Source organism: Lactuca virosa, chromosome 4, assembly GCF_052849685.1.
Source record: "Lactuca virosa cultivar CGN04683 chromosome 4, Lactuca_virosa_CGN04683_v6, whole genome shotgun sequence".
Taxonomy (NCBI): Eukaryota; Viridiplantae; Streptophyta; class Magnoliopsida; order Asterales; family Asteraceae; genus Lactuca; species Lactuca virosa.
This window is the reverse complement of record NC_136429.1, coordinates 39,906,386-39,928,503: the sequence shown is the minus strand read 5'-3', so window position 1 is coordinate 39,928,503 and position 22,118 is coordinate 39,906,386. Positions and strand designations below refer to the sequence as shown.

General features: G+C 40.3%; 1 protein-coding gene across 1 annotated transcript; it reads left to right on the top strand.

Moving 5' to 3' along the window:
* Window positions 1-334: 334 nt before the first annotated feature.
* LOC145104312 (F-box/FBD/LRR-repeat protein At1g13570-like) lies at window positions 335-1,197 on the top strand. The gene is made up of 4 exons (XM_079041578.1): window positions 335-385; window positions 454-558; window positions 631-783; window positions 871-1,197. The coding sequence occupies exons 1-4, from the start codon at window positions 335-337 to the stop codon at window positions 1,195-1,197; spliced, it is 636 nt and encodes a 211-aa protein (XP_078897704.1).
* Window positions 1,198-22,118: the final 20,921 nt, after the last annotated feature.

Genomic DNA, 22,118 nt, shown 5'->3' with positions numbered 1-22,118 from the left:
TAGGTCAGAGAAGGACCGAACCACGTTAAATCCCTCATGTTCATCCTTGTGTTCTTGTTTTTCGTGAGCTGTGTGTGTGTTTAGAGTTGTGTGTTAAGTGTCTCGATCCTAACAGATTAATCAGATAATACTTCATCTTTCAAGGAGCAATAATATTAAGGAACTCATCCTCAATATTTGGGATGACATCTACTTGCTACCCTGTTCGTTCTTTTCATTGCAAGGATTAGAGCACCTAGATCTCTCATTATGTGTATTTGATAGTCCATTAACGAATAACGGATTTAGTAAGTTGAAGAGCCTGCGCTTTTTCGAGGTTGATATCAGTGACAAGATGCTTCAAGAATTTCTTACCAATTGCCCACTACTTGAGAAATTTACTTGGGTATAACTACTTGAGATTAATTATGCTCTTTCAGTTAAATACCTACTTACAAATGTATTTTGATGCAGATTAGGGATGATCAGCAGATAGAGCTTAATGAGTCTGAATTGGTTGAGCTGTTTAAGTGTTTACCTTCAGTTCAGGTTCTGGAAATCTCGCAGTTGTATATCAAGGTAATACTTAACTTGATTGTTTTATCTCATGCGTTTTAAACTTTTAATCTTAGTTTTAGTATTTGGTTAAAGCGCTTGGCTTCAGGTAGTAATAGTATGCCACATAAGCTTCCCATTTCACTACCCCGCTTGAGAATACTTGATCTCTGTGTGTGTTTCCTTGAGCTTTCGACTGTTCTACGTGTGATCTGCAGCTCTCCAAATTTGGAGAAGATCAAAGTGAAGGTAAATATCAGCCACATTATATCACATATGGTTTTAATAATAGATCTTCATGATTCTACTTACAATTTTGACATGTTTTCTGATTAGATGTGTTGGGACCATAATGGAAAGTGTCTTCAACAAACTTTTAATAACGTGCCTGATATTCAAGATCATTCGGGCCTCAACTTGGATCATCTAAAAGAAATGGAGATAACAAGTTTCTGTGACTGGGGTTCTTGGATGGAGTTTGTGAAGTTTGTTATGGCCAAGTCACCTGTGCTAAAGAAAGCACGGATAGAGCTTAGTTATCATCTTTCTGTTGATGAAGAATTGAAGATGCTTCGAGATTTGCTGGAAATGCCATTTCCACGTGCATCACCATCAGCCAAGTTCACTATCGAACGCCGTAAAGCAATAAAAATAAAGTTCTAGTGATGCCAGTTTAATTGTATTGGTTAAAATACAATGATTGTTGCTGTTATTGTCTATTTTGAAGGAACCTTGTTTAGATGTCTTTTTGGGTCGACACGACAAATGCTACTTTTTACTCTTTTTATATTCCTAAATTTATGCCCCCGACGAGAGTCTTGTGGTTGAGGTCCAGGATTTCACACCGGAGATCCAGGTTTCAAACATTATCACACCCAAAATATTGCTAGTGCTCCGCTATTGATATTTTGCAAAGCCTTCTGACAGGTTTTGTGGGCCGTTCATATTTTGCAGTTTACATTTTGATATTCCCAAATTTATTGTATACATCTATTTTGATGCTTGACCAATAAACACATCTAAGAGTTATAAAACGTAATGAGTGTCAAGAGAACTGTGGAATTTCCACTCTTATGATAGTTTGTTGACAATTTATTTTTTATTTATCTATTTTTTTTAAAGAGATGATAGTTTGTACTTCGTTGACAGTTAATTGGTCAAAATATTTAACTATCTATTATGAGAAATTCTATATGTACCCTCCAAATTGTTTCGTATACCTCCCTTGTGAGTGTTATAGTGCTTTTATACCCTGTCATTATTATGTATACATAAAGGGGATACGTATAGTAACAACCTCTATTATTAGTAATAGCCAAAAAGGAGCCCTATTAAAGTAACATCAAAACATCAATTATATATGGTTAATTCCTTTTATCAAATTAAAGGTGCTATAATCAAATTAAAGGTGCTATACTTCTGGTCATGCATCTTATAAAATATAAACCATTTTGTTTTCTAAAAATTTTCATTGGTAAAATATGAAGTTGTCAAATTTACCTTGTTTTCTTATTAAATAACTAATTTTAAAAAACTAGTTTTTTTTTTTAAAAAAAACAGTGGCTAGTAAATCAAGTCTTTTACATCAATACGAAACGCTACCAAACAAGTACTCCTTGTCTTCCCTGCATATTCCACCACCACCACAATTGCCCCATTTTCAACCATTTGAATCACAAAACCTCCAACAAACCATGCAAAGCCTCACCTTTTCAGATCTTTCTTTTGATAGATTTTCTTTTGTCTTTATAAAACTCCTACATAATGAATCATATACAGATGCATGTTGTCTAAGGCTCTCTTCATCCTGGGCAACCTCATTATCTTTTTATGGGGAGAATCGAAGTGTTTTGCATTTAAGTCTATGAGACTAAGACTTACAATGATGTACATAACTTTTCATTTATATATGAACAACTGAAGGGTAAGATAATTGAGGAAACTTGGAATCACGAATGAAGATCTCAAAATCAAAGCCTTGTGAAGAACACGACGAGGAAGAGTTTTTTGAGTCATGCTTGTAATAATTTGAATGAAGAAACTTGTTGTTAGACTTTGGGTCTAAGAATATCAATAATAACTTGGAAAATTCTAGGATCGTGTTTCGTATATGCACTTTCCAAAATCTATGATTTCAACCAATTGATTTGGAATTCAGGCTTCTTCCAAATCTGAAACACAGAATATACATTTTGTATTGTGTTTTCAGAGAGACCAATTTCATGTAGAGAAAAGAATACAAACCTTTGCATGCAAAGACCATATTCCATTTTATTCTCGGAAGTTGGCGGTTTTCAAAGGTGGTTATAGGACATGGAAGTTAATGGTAGTTACTAAGAGAATAACCACCGCCACATCACCATAACATAACTACCGGTTTTTTGTGGGAGAATATATATCTGATCCATTTCTCATATAGAATTTAGTTTACCCTTGGACCCCGCTAGGGGAGCTGCCCCTAAACCTTGGTAGGGCCACTTCCCCTTGCAATCATGTATCTAGGGGTGCGCGCTATCCGCGGACCCCCGTATTCCTGAGTCTACATTTTATCACTCCGAGTATGCACCCCACATCTTCAGTCTCGGATAGTAAAATGAACTCATCTTGTCTCGATAGTAATAATAATTACACTAAAAATCACGAACACTTGTGAATGTTTAGTCGACAATAATGTTGAGGATTTGAGTTGTTCGAAATAAGAGTCAAAGGTAGTTGAGGAAGAGAAATAGGAGGGTCTAGAATCTAGAGGGAGACATGGAATTGAGTTTGCCTGTAGAAGAGTTTAACAAGTTGGCTGTTGCTTTTTTGTCAAATCATTTTAAGTTGTAAAATTTGGTGCCAATAAAATTTCTAATTTTAAAGTTTTTAATAGTTTGAGGTTGAATCAACTCAAAACCAAGAGCAATAGTAAAATTTACATACATAATAAAACTCTTCCAAATTTTCAATCTCGATACATATCGACATAGTAGTTAGATTTGGATGGCCTAGCGAGTCATTCTTGGAGTCAACCATATGCGTCGTTAGATAAGGTCAATAATCTAAACCCAATGTCATACTCCTAAAAATCATTTCAAAACAAGAACCATTTTAGGTTTTAATAACAAGCTGGGATAATATCATAAGTTATAATCATTTTAAATACGACAAATTACAATAACAAAATAAACATAATAATATGCATATGCATATTCTAAAACCCACCCAAACCTTGATTAGAACCTCAAAGTCAAGTTTTGGAGTCATGTGCCCATCACACATGAAACCACAAAACGGGGTTGCAAACCCATCCCCGGATCATGACATTCTAGAATGCTAATCACAAAAAAGCGCTACTGCTTGCATTAGGGAAGTGTTACTAACCAAAGTGACACCGATCAATAAGTTTCCAAAACACACACAAGTCAAATCTCGTTCCTAGTACGATCCATGTATTTAAATCACTTTGTGGAAAACAATTGTAACATCCGAAAATTTAAAACTAGGTTCTTAAATTAATAAAGTAAATAAATGAAAGATGATTTAAATAGTTAAATCATCAATAAATAATCATATCATTAGTTGATATGAAGTTTAGAAAGCTATAAGTGAAAATAATACCATTTTAAAAAGTAAAGGACCAACAGTGTCAAATTGGCAAATTGCGTTGACCAAAGAGATGACTCAGTGAATGGAAGGAACTACAAAAGTTACATAATGGATGGATAAGGACTTGTTATGTCAATGTAATGTCCCAAAAATACTATGTAAAATTTTTATTTTTAAAACTATCAAAATCATCATTCATTCATTTCATAATCCATCAAAATGTGACAATGTATAAAATAGTCATCAGAGTACAAATCATAACATAAAATGCAGAATATTGAGGGATGCGGGGCGATCATGCTGGGCCCTTCCCTTTCAAACCAGAAGTACCTTAAACCATAAACATAAAACTTGAAGCACAAAACTTAGTGAGTTTCCCTAAAATACCACATACAAAACATACATATCAATCAGAAACTAAACTAGGTCTATTTCACCCTTGAGTTTATTTCAACTCCTTCAGTATCTTTCAACCGGTACTGCGTCTATTTCACCCCTCGAGTCTATTTCAACTCCTTTGGTATCTTTCAACCGGTAATGGATCTATTTCACCCCTCGAGTCTATTTCAACTCCTTCGATATCTTTCAACCGGTACTGGGTCTATTTCACCCCTGCAGCTAAGCATATAATAATATCAGCAAGAGTCACAAAAACAACAAGCAAATACATGCACATAAGCAAGTGGGCCAGAATTGGTGCCTTCGATCCACAAATACAATGAAGAGACTCACCTCTCAGTCGATACTCAGCTGTTACTGCTCTCTCTCTCTCTCTCTCTCTCTCTCTCTCTCTATACCGAAATATAGGTGATATACCCCACCTAAGCAATCATACAAGGCACACTCTCAGTCCACTTCCCAAAAAATAAGAGTTGGCCAAAAGTCAACTCAGGTCAGAAGTCAAAGGTCAAAGACAGAGTCCTCATCATCAGCACTCATCTATGTCGTGGCCTTCCTTAGCACGCCGTGGGCACAAAATGACATGACAGTTGACTGGCCTCTGGTCGTCATGCCGTGGCGACCTAGTGTCATGTGATGGGGACTAGTCTGAATGTATTTTCGAGTTATCATGCTCTTAACTCATTTTCAAGGGCTCAAAATCCCAGATCTACTCCTTTCTAACATCTTGATGGATAAAGTTTCCAACTTTATCCATTAAGACACTCCATTAAGACAAGGTCCCAAAACCTAGATTCTAAAGGACATTAAAGATGTTCAACTCATCCATTAAGTCCTTAATCATATGATATCCAAGTCCAAACTTTCCAGAAAGCTTTTAGGGGTCCTATTGATCTCTAAAAATGTAAACTTTATGGACATGCATGCTCCATGCATCTCCTTCCTCAAATTTAGGTCAAGATGAAAAGGGGGCCCAAATCTCATGCAATATACCTAAATCACAACATAATCTCAGATCTATGAGATATAAGGCCCTTGGGACTCCCACAAGTCATAAAGTTGCAAACTTTATCTCTTTGCTCCATCCAAAATCCAATGAAAGAGTTTATTAAGCTAAATAACTCAAGATCTCTAAGGAAAAGCTAAAATATTGGATCAAAATCCTTACAAATGGTCCAAAAAGATGCTTTCAAAGGTTGGGGAGTGTTGCTTGCTAGTCTCTTGCACAAAATCTTCCTCTACTTCCTTCAAAATCACCCAAAAACTAGTAAATGAGCTCCAAAGGCTTCAAGAAGATTAGAGTTAGGGTTTCTGATGGTTTAAGAGTGATGGAGGTCGAGGATGAACAAACCCTAGCCTCCCCATTACTTTAAATAAGGCGCACAGCCTGGAAATTAAGGTTTCACTAAAATCAGCTGCCACACCGTGACGGGTCTTAGAAATCTCGCGATCTTGAAAACATTTTCCATGCAGTGGTGAGGATCCACCACATTGTGGCCACCCAGAATAAAACTTACATTAGGATGGATTAGATCATACCTGAAACGGGTGTTACAACTCTCCCCACTTGAATTAGACTTCATCCTCGAAGTCTGATGCTGGAAACAATTATGGATAATGCTCCCTCATCTCATCCTCAGGCACCCATGACCACTCAGAGACCTTCCGGTGCTACCGTTACACCTTCACCAAGGTCACCGCCTTGTTTCTTAGGGTCTTGGTCTTCTTATCGAGGATCACAACTGGTCTTTTTATGTAGTTCATGCTCTCATCCACCTGGATATCCTTTAATGCCACCACTGCGGAATCATCAACCAAACACTTCCGCAAATGAGAGACGTGAAAAGTGTTATGAATCTAACTGAGCTCCTCGGGCAGCTCCAAACGATATGCAACCCTACCCACCTGGAAATAACCCTGAAAGGACCAATATATATGGGGCCTAGCTGGCCCCAATTCCTGAACCAGATGACACCTTTCCAAGGTGACACCTTCATGAGTACCATATCTCCGACCTGAAACTCCAAATCGGATCGACGCCTATTTGCACAACTCTTCTACCAACTTTATGCGGTCTGCAATCTCCCGCATACCTATTGGATCAACTCGGTAGTCTGGAGCACTACCTCCGTACTACCCAGGACTCGCTGAACGACCTCGCCCCAACAAATCAGGGTCCAACATTTCCTCCGGTAGAGCATCTCAAAAGTAGGTCGATCAATACTGGCATGATAGTTGTTGTTGTAAGAAAAACTCCACCAAAGGAAGATATGTATCCCAGCTACCGTAGAAATCCAACACTCATGCCCGAAGCATATCCTCCTAAGTCTGGATTGTCCACTCACTCTATCCATCAACATACGGATGAAAAGCCATGATAAAGTGCAAACGAGTGCCCAATTCTTCATGAAATATCTTACAGAATCTGGAAGTGAACCGAACATCCCGGTCCGAAACCACCGAGACAGGGACCCCATGGTGGGTCACCACCTCGCGGATATATACATCTGCCAATTTCTCTACAGATATGCTCTTCTGAATAGGAATGAAATGCACACTCTTGGTCAATCAATCCATGATGACCCAAAGCGAATCCACCCCTCGTGTTGTCCGTGATAGCTTCATGATAAAATCCATCGTGATATCTTCCCATTTTCAAACGGTAACACCTAACGGCTCTATCTTGCCGTGAGGTTGCTGATGCTTGGCCTTGACTTTCCTGCAAGTCAAGCACCTCTCCAGATACCAGGCCACATCTCGCTTCATGTAGGGCCACCAATAATCAAGCCAGATGTCTCTATACATCTTTGTTGCACCCGGATGAATAGAAAACTTCGACTTATGTGCCTCCTCCATCAAAATGTGACAAGTACCTCCCTAATACGGAACCCAAACCCTCCGATTTAAGGTCATAAATCCCCAACTATTGTAATCAAAAGAGGACACCTGACCCACTATGTGCTCACTCTTCCGGTGCTCCTCTTGCATAGCCTCAACCTAGGCCCCACGAATCTGCTCCAAGAATGGGGTAATCACTGTCATCCTCAATCACAAATCTCAGATAGACGCGCTAGTCACCTTGTCACTCAGCGCGTCGACCACCACATTGGCCTTCCCAGGGTGGTATAAAATCTTGCAGTCGTAATCCTTCACTACATCCAACCGTCTGTGTTGACTCACAATTAGATTTGGTTGATCCATCAAGTACCTAAAACTCTTGTGATCTATATAGATGATACAACGAACCCATATAGGTAATGTTGCTAAATCTTGAGGGCGAAAACCACCGCCCCCAGCTCCTGATCATGCGTAGGGTAATTCACCTCATGAGGTTTCAGCTGCCTTGAAGTATAAGCAATTACATGACCACTCTGCATAAAAATCGCACCTAACCTTGTGATTGACGCATCAAAATATACCACGAAATCACCCACCCCCTCCAGTAGAGTCAAAATCGGATCCTCGTACAATCTCTATCTCAAAGTCTCAAATGTCGCCTGTTGTTCAGGCTCCCAGCGGAAAGTAATTGTCTTCTTCGTCAACATGGTCAATGGAACTGCGATCTTGGAGAAATTCTTAATAAACCTCTGATAATACCCTACTAAACCTAAATCTCAAATCAAGCCTTCAGAACCTCCCACTACATTACGGCCTCAAACTTGGCCAAATCAACCAAGATCTCCCTCTCATTTACAAGATGCTCCAAAAACTGCACTTCACGCAACCAAAACTCGCACTTGGAGAACTTCTCATAAAGCCTCTCCCTCCTCAGAGTCTCCAGAACCTCTCAAAAATGATCCTCATGCTACTCCTTGGTCTTAGAGTAGACCAAAATATCATTAATAAATACAATGACAAACCGGTCCAACGTCGGTCTACATACGCGATTTATGAGATGCATGAACCCGACTGGAGCATTAGTGAGCCCGAAAGGCATCACCACGAGCTCGTAATGACCATAACGAGTCCTGAAAGTAGTCTTCTGCATGTCTTCCTCCCTGAACCTCATATGGTGATATCCCGACCTTAAATCTATCTTGGAGAACCAAGATGCACCCTAAAATTTGATCGAACAAATCATCAATCTTCGGAAGCGGGTAACGGTTTTTCACCATTAACTTGTTCAGCTCCCAGTAGTTAATGTACATCCTGTGGGAACCATCTTTCTTTTTCAAAAACAATATCGGTTCTCCCTAGGGTGAACCAATCGGTTTGATAAACCCCTTGCCTAACAGCTCCAACAACTGTGTAGACAACTCTTTCATCTTTGGAGGTGCTAACCAATAAGGTGCCTTGGCTATTGGAGCCGCACCTGGAACCAAATCTATACGAAACTCAATTTGCCTCTATGGAGGCACTCCCGGTAAATCCTCTAGGAATACATCGGGATACTCCCGTACGATTGACAAATCATCCACCGACTTCTTCCCCTCCTCTCGGGTATCCAACATGTAAGCCATAAAACCAGAAAAACCCTGCTCAAGATATCTCTTAGCCCTCGCAGCCATACAAAGAGCTGGTCCTTATTGAGCACCCTCGCCATGAATAACTAGCTCTCCACTACTTGTGGTTCGAACCCGAACTAACTGTTACTTGCAATCGATCATCGCCTCATTAGGGCTCAGACAATCCATCCCCACAATGACCTTGCTCTCACGCAAAGGAATAGGTACCAAATCAATCGAGTATCTCTCTCGGAATAGCTCGAGAGTGCAAACCCGATGAACCCTCGATACTTTCACTAAATAATCATCAAGGGTCTCTACCTCCAACGAATAATCAATCTCCCCAGGAGCATCACCAATTCTCTTGCTGAGCGTAAGAGATACAAACGATCGGGTAGCACTCGAATTAAAAAGAACCAGAGCATGCTATCCGTTCACTAAGAACATCCCTACATATTAAAACATGAAGCATAAGCATAACAATAATGAAAGCACATAAATAACTGGAAAACATACCCATAACCATGTCAGGAGTCGCACGCGCCTCCTTGGTCGTCAGCTGAAAAGCCATTCTCATCGCTACTTGGTCGCCGTCTTGCCCCGACCATCTGTGATCCTCAATGTCGCTGGAGCGGGTGATGCAACCGCTCCTACTGTCAAACTCGGGCAATCGGCCTTCTTATGGCCCTCTGATTGAAATGAAAGCAGATCATACTTGATGCATGGGTAGTGGTGGTGGTGGCAGTGCAATCTCTGCCGAAGTGCCCTGTATTGCCGCACTTAGCCGCCCGAACCACCCACCCCTACAAATCCTATCGTGCATCCTGCCGCACTTGCCATAACGACCCTGGACCTACTGGCCCCTCGATCTAGAATCAAAAACTGTGGGTTTCTTTGTTGAACCCTCGACCATCTGCACCTACTCTGCCTTCCTATTTCCATGTGCTCTAAATCAACTTCATGTTCCCGAGTCCTGGATATCATGTCCTCTAATGTCGGACATGATGAAAAACTAATAAACTCCCTGATATATGATCTCAGCATGTCATGGTACCGAGTCTTCTCCATCTCCTCGTCTACAGCATACTGGGGTACCAATAAAACCCTCTCTCGGAACTTGACAGTGATCTACACCACAGTCTCAGTCGTCTGGTGCATGTCCTGGAACTCCCTCGCTAGTTGTAGCACCTCGATAGTCGATGAAAACTCTGCTCGAAACCGGGTCATAAAGTCTGGCCAAGTCATGGCCTCAATATCTGGTGCTCCCTGAGCATGTCTAACCTCCTCCTATCAATCTTGGGCTCGCTCCCTCAGACAGCCTGTAGTGAACCTCACCTTCGACCCCTCAGGTCAGAAGCTAGTCATCTAGGTGCTCTCCATGTCGGCTATCCACCTCCAGACAGCAATGGTGTCCTTCACCCCAAAAAATGTATGTGCCCTATATCCCTTGAAATCCTTGAAAGAGAGAGTACGGGCTTCATACTGTCCAGTAGCTAACTCGGCTCTAAAGGCCCGAAATTGCTCCTCCATCAACTCAATGATATCTTCCTTGATCGTCCTGAACATCACTGAGGTCGCATCAAGGATACCTCTTATAATCTCAGACACGATGAACTCTCCTGGTCCCTCATCAATTGGTTTGATGCCCGACCTGAACTAGATCCACATCCTAAACCTCCTGATCCACCACGTGTCATCACCATGCTGAAACAAAATATATAAATAGCCAGTACACGCAAGAGGTTCACACTCCCGAAGTTTCTTGAAATCCTCGAGGCCTTCCTTGTCTCGAGTATAGATCCTGTGCTTTTAGTAGTACGGGCCCAATACTACCTTTCACACCTATCTATACCTTCCTCAAGGACTATCTCAAATCCTCCAAGTCACTTCCTACTATCAATTACTTCACTCGCACTATAGAGTGCCCTACGCGCTAAGACATTTCCTTAGCTTTCCTAGGGTTCCTTTCCCCCACCCTCTGTAACGCCCCGATTCCCGAGTATCAATTTATGGTTATAAATTCTCATGATTTCAAGGTCTACTCGACGAGTTGGTGGCCTGACTTGCCGAGTAGCAGCGGGTTGGTCCGCGAGTTTAAGTGACCTACTCGCCGAGTCCAAGAAGGGACTTGACGAGTAGGAGCTGGAGGATGAAACCCTAAATTCCGGGGTTTTGCACCCTATTTAAAGGATCATCTGCCCCTTAGCCTTCTTTTGCAGCCTCTAGAGAGTTCAGCAAAACCCTAATACGTGTGTGTGCCCCATTGTTTGTTTTAAGCTTTGGAAGAGGATTCTTGGTGAGAAGAGCTTGGGGGAAACAAGTGGATTGAAGCAAGGAATTCGTGGGGATTAAGATCTACTTCAGTTGGCATCTTTTGGGAAGGTATTAAGCTGTTATCCCAACTTCATTTTCCTTCTAGATCTCTTTTGGTTGAGATTTAGGGTTTTTGTGGTGTGGTTGAGATGATAATGTGGGATATGAGCTAGATCTGAAGTTGTAACTTCAGATCTGGACCCTTCTTGGGTTCTAGAGTCATAAAGCTCCGAGTTTGGTCATGTATGAAGCCTCTTTGAGTGCGAAACACCATTGTGAGCTTGGATTTGACATTAAGAGCCTTTTTAGCTATGCATGCACGTAAAGTTTGCAAATTTATGTGAAAAGCATGCCTTAGGAGCTTGGATCCGTAATTTGGAGCCATTGTATGACTTAAAAGAGTCTGTATGGCTTAAGGACTGAAGGAACTCGGCGAGTCGCAAGGTTGACTCGGCGAGTCGCATGAAGATGAGCCTGGACCCGACGAGTTGGATGAACAACTCGGCGAGTCCGATGAAGATTGTCGTAGACTCGACGAGTTGTATGAACAACTCGGCGAGTCGGCTGAGGTTTCCCCAATTTTTGTATGCGTGTGTAACCGTCGAGTTGCAAGAAGGAAACTCGACGAGTGGCCGTAGGGTTTCGATCGTAAACCGAAGGAACTCGACGAGTCACTCCGGTGACTCGGCGAGTGGACAAGTACTTCAAGGAACTCGGCGAGTAGCCGAGGGTACTCGGCGAGTTAGGGTCAACATGGACTGTTGACCTTGACTGATGACTTTGACTTTGACCAGGGTGTGATTAGTTGGCTTATGGGGTACCTTGAAAGGTTGGGAACTTATGGGTATTTATGATTGGATCATTGATGGTTATAGGTGTTGGAGTTTGGGGCAGTATTTCGGGAGCGTGTTTTCTTGGTTCAGTCCGGCATTGAAAGGTGAGTTATCCTCACTATATCAACAGGGTCTAAGGCACCAATGCCGGCCCTTTATGGTTTGTATTTGGATTATTGCATGACATGCTTACTGATTTACATCCTGGTAGTTAGGATGGTGATATGTGTTGAGTATTTGAGATATTGAAATTGATTTGGCATATTTGGTTATTTAGGGAAGCCTTTTTAGGGTTAATCATTTTATGATTCCCTACGATGCCTTTACAGTAAAAGTTCTTAATCGAGCTCTTCTAAGGCATTGGTTTTTATATTAGGCATAGATTTTATATTTATGGCATATATTTATTGTTCCCTATAAATAATCATTAGGTTTACTTTTGGTGTAAGCTTTTGACCAGATTAGGGTTTTCTCTGTATGTTCATCTCATAATCAATACATGAAAAACCTTTATCAGATTTCTTGCATATTGTGGTGATTGATTCTTGATTGTTCTTGATATTCCGCATTCGTCATCTCAGATTTATTACTAACAAGTGGTATCAGAGCGGGTTCTTGTAGATCTCAGCGATTTTTGCAAGAATCGATCTTGTTTATGGCGATATTTTATCATGAATCTCACCTTGTTCTTCAAGTTTTGTAAGTTTTCTGAAAAGAAAAAGTCTTTACCTCATTTTTATTGAAAAATCTTGTTCAGATCTGTTATCTTCTACTCATTATTTCATCTGATTTGTTCTTGAATCGTGTTCTAGAAGAGAGTTAGAAGAAAATTTTTGTGTTTATTTGAATTTTCGTGTTCATATCTGGTTTCTCTCACTAAAAACCCTTTCAGATCCGTTTTTCTCTCTCTAGAATCTTTATCAGATCTATTTTCTCTCTCTTCAAGTTCTATCATTTGTTGAAGATCTAATGGATCTTTTATTCTGTAACTCAATTTTAAAACTTGGATTAAAGGTCACTAAACCAATCATGGTGTAAACAAATCAACTTTGTTTCATGTTCTTGGTGATTCTACGTTGAGGAATGTTACTGAGTTATATAATTCTTTTGTTGATAAGAAAATAAATCATTACTCACGGGTTGATGAACGTGAATTGCAAAAGAATGAGAGAATAGTAGAACAATTTCGTGTTATCTATGAACATTTAGATCGGGAACATAAACAGATGTTGAAGATAAAAAGGGCTAAAAAAGAAAAAGAAGAAGTTCATAATGTTCCTCATGTTTCTGAAGAAAAGATGACTCCAGATGTTCTTGTTGAGGGGGATTCAAGTGGTTCATGTGTTTCAGATGAGTTACAATCCGATTTTAGTTGTTCTGGAGATGAATCTCAAAGTGAATCTTTGGAAGTCATGAAAGTAAAGACATTTTGTTCTATTGGAACAACAGATGATTTATTGTGTTTTGATGATATCTTTGAAGGATTGGTTCCCTACAGAAAGCCAATAATTCAAGATGTTCATATTTATCAAACTCCTAAGGATTGTGTTCAAAAGTCTTCAAATGTTCAGTTTCAGAAAGAAGAAAAAGATGTTCAGATCCGAAATTTGTTTCTGAAGCCTAAAAATAAGAAAAGGAAGAAGAAGAGAAAGAACAAGAGTAACATGAAGAAAGTTTGGATACCCAAGGTACAAGTGTCCAATGCTTGTGAAAAAGTTGAGAAAGTTGAAGTCAAGCATGCTCAAAGAATCTCTTATTCTCATTTTTCTTCAGTTAAAAATGTTAGAAGTTGGAAGGAAAAGAAAAGAGAATTTGGTTGGTTTAATGAAATTTTTGGAAATTTTTGTTTTCCAACTAAGAAGCGGGTATTATTTTCAGAGGATGATAGATTTTCTTCAAATAAGTGGGTATGCAAGAAACATACTTTAATGTTGAATCTTAAATGGGTACCAAAAGTCCCATAAAAAGTTTTGTCCTTTATCAAAAAAATAAATAAATAAATAAATAAATAAACGAAAATGGGAACAAAATCTTGGTGAAATCTGATGGATTTGGTTCAATGATATGATATTGTGTTGAAGAAATCAATTTTATTGTTTTTTTTTGTGTTGGAATTGATAAAAGTTGAAAAAGTTGAAAAGATGGGGTGAAAAGTGTCATTTTTCTGCAAAAAGGAAGCTGACTTCTGACACTTTTCTGCTTAAAGGGTACAAACTGTCATTTTATTGTAAGGGTTGCTTTTGGATTTATGGTCAATAGAGGTTTCGCTTGTTTGGTCGTTCACTGAAGCATTGAAGCCAACCTTACAATTACAAGAGCGAAACTCAGTTTAAGAACCGAACTTAAATTAACAACCGAACCTCACGAATAAGAACCGAACCCGAATCTACTGTTCACAACCGAACGTTCGGTTGATTTCGCTTTGGTATGAAATTGAAGTGAACTGCAATTCACTTTCGGTCCTTAATCTGCGTTCGGTCCTTGATTACTTTCGGTCCATGTCAATTTGAAATCGGGGCCATAAGGAGCGAACCTGCAACTGGAATTGGAGCGAACCTTGGAGTCAAAAGCGAAGGTCATAGAAGCGAAACTCATAAGACATGAAACTCACAAGAAACAAAAGGCGAAACTCAGGAAGCAAGTCAAGAAGCGAAAGTATTGAAGCGTATGTTCGTCTCTCGCCTCAAGACACAAAAACGAAACTGAAATTGGAATATGAGTTTATGCATTCGGTACCTCAAAAATGGAATCGGGATCGGAGTTCTGGAATCGGAACCTGAATTCAGTAGCACACATCCGATCGATGAAGGTTCGGAATTGTGTTGGAAGTATTAATCAGAGTTGCTGATTAAAACCTGTGGTACAAAGAATCTCGCATTGGAACTTTATTCATCTGTAATGTGATTTTGACTTTTGAAGGTCAAATATTGGATTCGCATCTATAACTCTACATTGAAATCGCATCGGAAGTTCTTAAAAGTTATGGAATTGTATTTGAAAATCAAAATCAGAAATCGACTCGGAATCGGTTTTTACAAATCAAAATCGGAATTTGATTTCTTTGGAACTTGATTTTGTAACCGGAAGATTTTTTTTTTTTTTTGATTCTGATCGGAACTTTAAGGCTGCCAAATCGAAATTACATGAAGTGTTAATCTGGAATCGTTTAAGGCTGCCAAAAGTGGTATCGTGTGCTTCGATTTTGACTTTGAACGGTCAAAGTCGCTTGTTCTACAGATCAAACGAAGAAGATGAAGAAGATGCGGCATTGTTCATCAAATGAAGAAGGTGACTGATGTTACAGTTTTGGTCCCTGCACCTTCAGCATTTTGGCCATTCCAGTCCTCCAATGTTTACACAATTTACAGATTCTACCCTACTTTGAAGATGTTCTTTATTTCAGCGCTACATTGAAGACAATGGATCATATTTTCAATATTTGCCCCCCTGACTTTCAGAACTTCACAGAATTTACCCACGATTCTTAAATCTTTCAATATTTTTGGGATTTTACCACTTTTACCCATTCTTACCAAAATACTTTCATTTCTAAACCTTTTCTTTGGTCTTATTCTTTTTAAACCCTTCTAAATAATTGCTTCGTTTCTATTCTTTTGTCTAAATTTAAAAATCGAACAATACAAAATTATTATTATTTTTTTGTTATTTTTCCGGTTTTAATTTTTGAAGATTGGGTTTATTATAAAGGGATTTATTTCATCAAATCTGACGGGTTTTGAAGATTGTTGGTGATTCTTCTTAACTTTCCGGATTCTCTCCATGGTATTTGTTGAAGATTCAAGGGGGAGTGATGATTATTCAAGGGGGAGTTCGTATTTGGAAGATTATTCTTATTTCTCTCGCTTTGAAGACCCCATGTACTGATGAGTCTCATAATTTAGGGGGAGAAATGCCAAGAAGATCGGAAATCGTGATCTTTATCAGTTTCAACATCTAGGGGGAGATTGTTGAGTATTTGAGATATTGAAATTGATTTGACATATTTGGTTATTTAGGGAAGCCTTTTTAGGGTTAATCATTTTATGATTCCCTACGATGCCTTTACAGTAGAAGTTCTTAATCGAGCTCTTCTAAGGCATTGGTTTTTATATTAGGCATAGATTTTATATTTATGGCATATATTTATTGTTCCCTATAAATAATCATTAGGTTTACTTTTGGTGTAAGCTTTTGACCAGATTAGGGTTTTCTCTGTACGTTCATCTCATAATCAATACATGAAAAACCTTTATCAGATTTCTTGCATATTGTGGTGATTGATTCTTGATTGTTCTTGATATTCCGCATTCGTCATCTCGGATTTATTACTAACAATATGCTATGTTAATGACCGGTTAGGTCGATATCCTGGTTATAGGATTGTTGATATGTTTATTGATCGGTTAGATCGGCGTCCTGGTAATTAGGACAGTATTATGTTTAGTGACCTGGTTAGGGTCGGTATCCTGGTATATAGGATGATGTTATGTTAGTGACCGGTTAGGTCGGTATCCTGGTTAGGATGTTGCTATACTATATGATCTGCTAGATCGGTTTGTCCGTCTATGGACTGTTATGTGATTACTGTTATATGTGCACATGGTTATTTGCTTGATGTTTGGGTTGAGGCGGTCCTGCTTCGTGCTGAAGGCCAACATACCCTACGAGCGGTCCGGATAGACTGTAGGCTCGTATGGCGGTCCAGTCATATCGAAGGCTCGGGATAGATCCAGGTAGACTGTAGGCTCGTATGGCGGTCCAGTCATATTGAAGGCTCGGGATAGATCCAAGTAGAATGTAGGCCCGGTGCGGGCGGTCCAGTCATACTGTAGACTCAGAGAGTGGACCGGGTGGACTGAAGGCCCGGTGCGGGCGGACCAGTCACACTGTATACTCGAGATGCATGGTTGTTCTGTATTTGTTGATATGATATGATTATGGTTATATGAGGTTGGTATTTTAGGGGTAACTCACTAAGCTTTTGGGCTTACAGTTTCAGTTTATTGTTTCAGGTTCAGCGGAGGGCCGCGGGTAGGCGAAGGCGTGACCGTACACTTCCTCGATTTACGATTATGATTTCTGGGAACTCTGGTGTATAAACTATTTTGAAAACAAATTGTAATAATTGAATGGTTTCAAATGAATCAAGAAGTTTTAAATTGGATCGAATTTTTGGGATGTTACAAGTTGGTATCAGAGCCTTGGTTTGAGTGAATTGGAGGAACATTCGTGTGAACCCAGTCTCAAATCGAGGAAAGGTTTTCAAAATGATTTCTAAAATGGTTTTCAAAATAAGTAAAGGAGGATGCAGAGTGTACGATCGGTCGGAGCCAGTAAGTAGACCCCAAAATACCATACAGTTATTTGATTATGTGATATGTTAGAACAGCATGTTAGTACTAGGCTAAGGATCTTCAGGAATTGCATGATAGAATTGCCTGATTACATGATGCCTGCTAGCCTAGGGTTTTCCTTATATGAGATTGACATCATTACTGTAGTTACTTGTGTATGCATCACAATTGTATATAATTAAGATCTTATAGCCTGAGAATGTTTGATCTGGCCTTATGTTCTGTTCTTATTGATTAGGGCTTAGGGTAGGAATGGATATTCGAAAGTCTATAGGGTCCAGCGTTCTGTATGGCTAGCATACACTAGTGCTGCAGGGGTTGATGGAAGTTTCATGGATGGGTGGGTTGTGTGAGGCCGGGAGGCCAGTTATGAGATATTTAGCATTCCTCTAGGAGTGAGGATTGAGCGCTCTCTATGTTTATGTACATTGTTAGGGCGTTGTGATGATACTTGAGACAAATATGGGTAGGTGTGGAAGGTAGTATGGGCCCGTACTACTGAAAGCACAGGACCCATACGCGTAGCAAGGAAGTCATAGGGAGTTGGTCCCCTGTTATATTATGCATTATCAGAGATCTTTCTGGTGTCTTACCAGAATGGTGGTTATGAGACGTCTTGAGACCGGATCCAGGTTAGGATCGGGAGTTGGCAGCTAGGATAGGCCAGCATTGTTAGAGGATCGTGTCAGTGAGATCATCCGGGAGGAGGTGATCGAGATTGTTTGGGGACAGTTGTTGGAGATGTTTGGGTCTATCAAGACCGTTATGGTCGAGTATTTCGACGAGCGCTATGCAGCTAGTGCCGAGACGATTGTCGTGGCAGCTATAGCAGTTGTAACAACGGCAGGGGGAGGAGTCAGTTAGGCTTTCTAGTATCGGGACTTCGATGATGCGAAGCCCCGACTTTTGATAGGGTTCAGGACCCGGTTATAGCCATGAGGTACCATATGACGTGAAGGGATGTTGCTTCACATGTTCATGTTCTACTGACCAGAAGTCAGGCACGCTCTGAACCTGCTAAGGTCCGGGGCGAAGGATTGGTGGGGACTTGTTATTGGGACGTATTCTGAGGAGCAGAGAGCTGCAGTTACTTGGGATCAGTGAGATGTTATGTACTTGTTACAGTCTGCGGGTTAAGCGGGAGAGTCTAGCTCATGCGATTCTAGATTGAGGCTTCGGGGGTTTTGCTCGAGGCCGGAATGTGAGTCGCGGGGACTCCAGAAAGGAGTAATGATTGTGTTCAGCTGGAGTTATGCAACTGGAATTAAAATGGTTTATTGATAGGATTGGAATGTCGTTTTCTAGGGCAAGGATTGTGCCCTTTGTTAAGATTTATGGAGTCATGAACAAATTGACAAGTTCCTAAGAGTTCAAGGGCCATAAATGAAACTTAACAATTAAACAATTGAATTCAATTGTTTAATATTGAATGGACGGTGGACGGCAAAAGTAATTGAATTATTTAATATTATATGGACGGCAAAGGAAATGGAAGAATTCAATTGCGGCTCTTCGTCAAACTTTGCGGCACATGTAAATTGAAGAAACATTACGGCTATTGTTAGTATAAATAGCCCTTCTTCTTTCAATTGCAAAAATCATCACACGCAACACAATGAATATAGATACACAGAAAAGAAATTAGTGAGGTATTATTTTTGTGCAGAGCCTTAATTTTTGGCAGCCAAAAATTACGAGTGATATCTTACAGTGAGTGATCAGATTACAAGGGCAGATTTTAGCTTTGTATGATTGTAATTTTCTTTGGTGTTAACAAAATCCCCTCTCTCTCTCGTTCGCCCGTGGATGTAGGTCAGATTAGACCGAACCACGTTAAATATCGTGTTCAATTTCGTTTGCAATTTTTCAGTAGTTTTATTCCGCGAGTTTTGCCGAAATCGTTATATCAATTTTTCGGAAGTGCTTAACTTGTTTTGTTGCATTCCCAACAAACTGGTATCAGTGCTATGGCTGAAGATGGGAAAGTTAAGATCGAAAAATTTGATGGTCAAGATTTCGGTTTCTGGAAAATGCAAATTGAAGATTATCTCTACCAGAAGAAATTACACCAACCATTGTCCAAAGACAAACCCGAAGAGATGACGCAGGAGGAAAGGGACTTATTAGATCGGCAGGCACTCGGAGTGATAAGGTTATCATTGGCAAAGAATGTAGCTTACAATATTGTCAATGTGAAGACAACCTACAGTCTGATAAATGCGCTGTCTAATATGTACGAAAAACCTTCAGCGGCAAATAAGGTTTTCTTGATCCGACAACTTGTAAATCTGAAGATGAAGGAGGGTAGCTCGGTGACAGATCACGTAAACGAATTCAACTCAATAATATCAAGATTGATATCTGTTGATATTGGATTTGAAGATGAAGTCATGGCGTTGCTACTATTATCATCGTTACCCGATAGTTGGTCTGGCACAGTGACCGCCGTTAGCAGTTTAGCCGGAGGTGCCAAGCTATCATTCGAAGGTATTCGCGATTTAATCCTTGGTGAGGATGTGCGCAGAAGGAGTGCCGGAGAAGCTTCCAGTAGTCTTCTAACTACTGAAGGCAGAGGAAGAAAAACCAACAGAGGAGGTGGTGGTAGAGGAAGATCGAAGTCAAGAAAGAGAGGTCAATCGAAGAACAGGAAAGATATTACCTGTTGGAACTGTAATGAGAAAGGTCATTTCAGAAATCAGTGCCCAAAGCCTTCGGCAGACAAAGGCAAGAAGGAAGTAAATATGGCAGCAGATTCTAAAGATGATGCACTCATTTGTTGTGTTGAAAACTCAACTGAATCCTGGATCATGGATTCTGGCGCGTCGTTTCATGCTAGTCATTCCAGAGAAGTAATGCATAATTTTAAGCAGTACAAAGGGAAAGTCAGATTAGCAGATAACAAGAGCCTGGATATTACTGGAGTTGGGGATGTGGTCCTCAAGACAACCTTGGGTACGAAGTGGACTTTGAAGAATGTCAAGTTCATTCCAGACTTGAAAAGGATGTTAATATCTGTGGGGCAGCTTGATGATGAAGGTCACCATGTTACATTTGGTGATCATCAGTGGAAAGTGACAAAGGGAAACTTACTTGTTGCTAGAGGTCAGAAGCGGGGTACACTTTATATGGTGGAAGTTTCTGATGCTGAAGCACATGTTGTTGAAGAAGTTGGGGCATCTACTCTATGGCACCAAAGACTTGGCCATATGAGTGAGAAGGGAATGAAGATGCTAGCCTCCAAAGGAAGAATTCTAGATCTGAAGACTGTAACAGTTGATTTCTGTGAGCCATGTGTTCTTGGTAAACAGAAGAAAGTTACTTTCGTGAAGACTGGTCGTCCTCCCAAGTCCGGGAAGTTGGAGCTAGTACATTCAGATGTTTATGGTCCCACTTCAGTTTCTTCAGTGGGAGGGTCCCGCTATTACGTTACTTTCATTGACGACTGCACAAGGAAAGTTTGGGTTTATTTCTTGAAGCATAAGTCTGAAGTTTTCAACACATTCAAGAAATGGAAAGCTATTGTAGAAAATGAAACAAACTTGAAAATCAAGTGTTTCAGATCAGACAATGGGGGCGAATACAGTAGCAAAGAATTTGTTGATTATTGTGCTGACCAAGGAATCAGAATGCAGAAGACGGTTCCGGAGACACCTCAGCAAAATGGAGTAGCTGAGAGGATGAACAGAACATTGAATGAGAGGGCTAAAAGCATGAGACTGCATGCAGGTTTACCCAAGATGTTCTGGGCAGATTCGGTCAACACAGCTGCATATTTAATCAACAGAGGACCCTCAGTTCCCATAGGGTTCAAGATTCCAGAAGAGGAATGGCAAGGTCGGGAGATTTCGCTCAAACACTTGAAGGTATTTGGTTGTGTCTCGTATGTCAAAATCAAAGACTCGGAGAGAGACAAGCTAGAGGCAAAGGCAAGAAAGTGCACCTTTATAGGTTACGGGTTGGATGACATGGGGTACCGCTTCTGGGATAATGAGAATAAGAAGGTTATCAAAAGTCGGGATGTGGTGTTCAACGAGAATGCTCTATACAAGGATGAACTTGCAAAAAGCTCCAATGGTGACAAGCAACCAGAAAAGAAGGATCAAGTTGAGTTAGAAGAAATCTCAGATGATGATGTTGCAAAACCTATTAGTACTCCAGAGATAGGTGAAAGTTCAGGAAGCAGTGGGAGCTCTGATGTATCTGGAGATAGTGGGATCACAGTGGATAGTAGTTCAGAAGATGAGGTTGCAGATGATGCAGAAACCGAAACTCCTATTATTCGTAGATCCACTAGAGCACGAAGACCTCCAGTAAGGTATTCTCCTTCAGCTAATTACTTGCTGTTGATTGAGAATGGTGAACCTGAATCTTATCCAGAGGCCTTAAGGATGAAAGATTCCATACAGTGGAAGATGGCTATGGAAGACGAGTTGAGCTCACTTGATAAGAACCATACTTGGTCCTTGGTCAAGCTCCCGGCAGGGAAGAAAGCACTGCAGAACAAATGGGTGTTTTGGGTCAAAGATGAGATTGATGGCACTAAAAGATACAAGGCCAGATTGGTTGTAAAGGGTTTCCAACAAAAGAGGGGTGTTGACTACAACGAGATATTCTCCCCAGTTGTGAAGATGACTACAATCAGAATGGTCTTG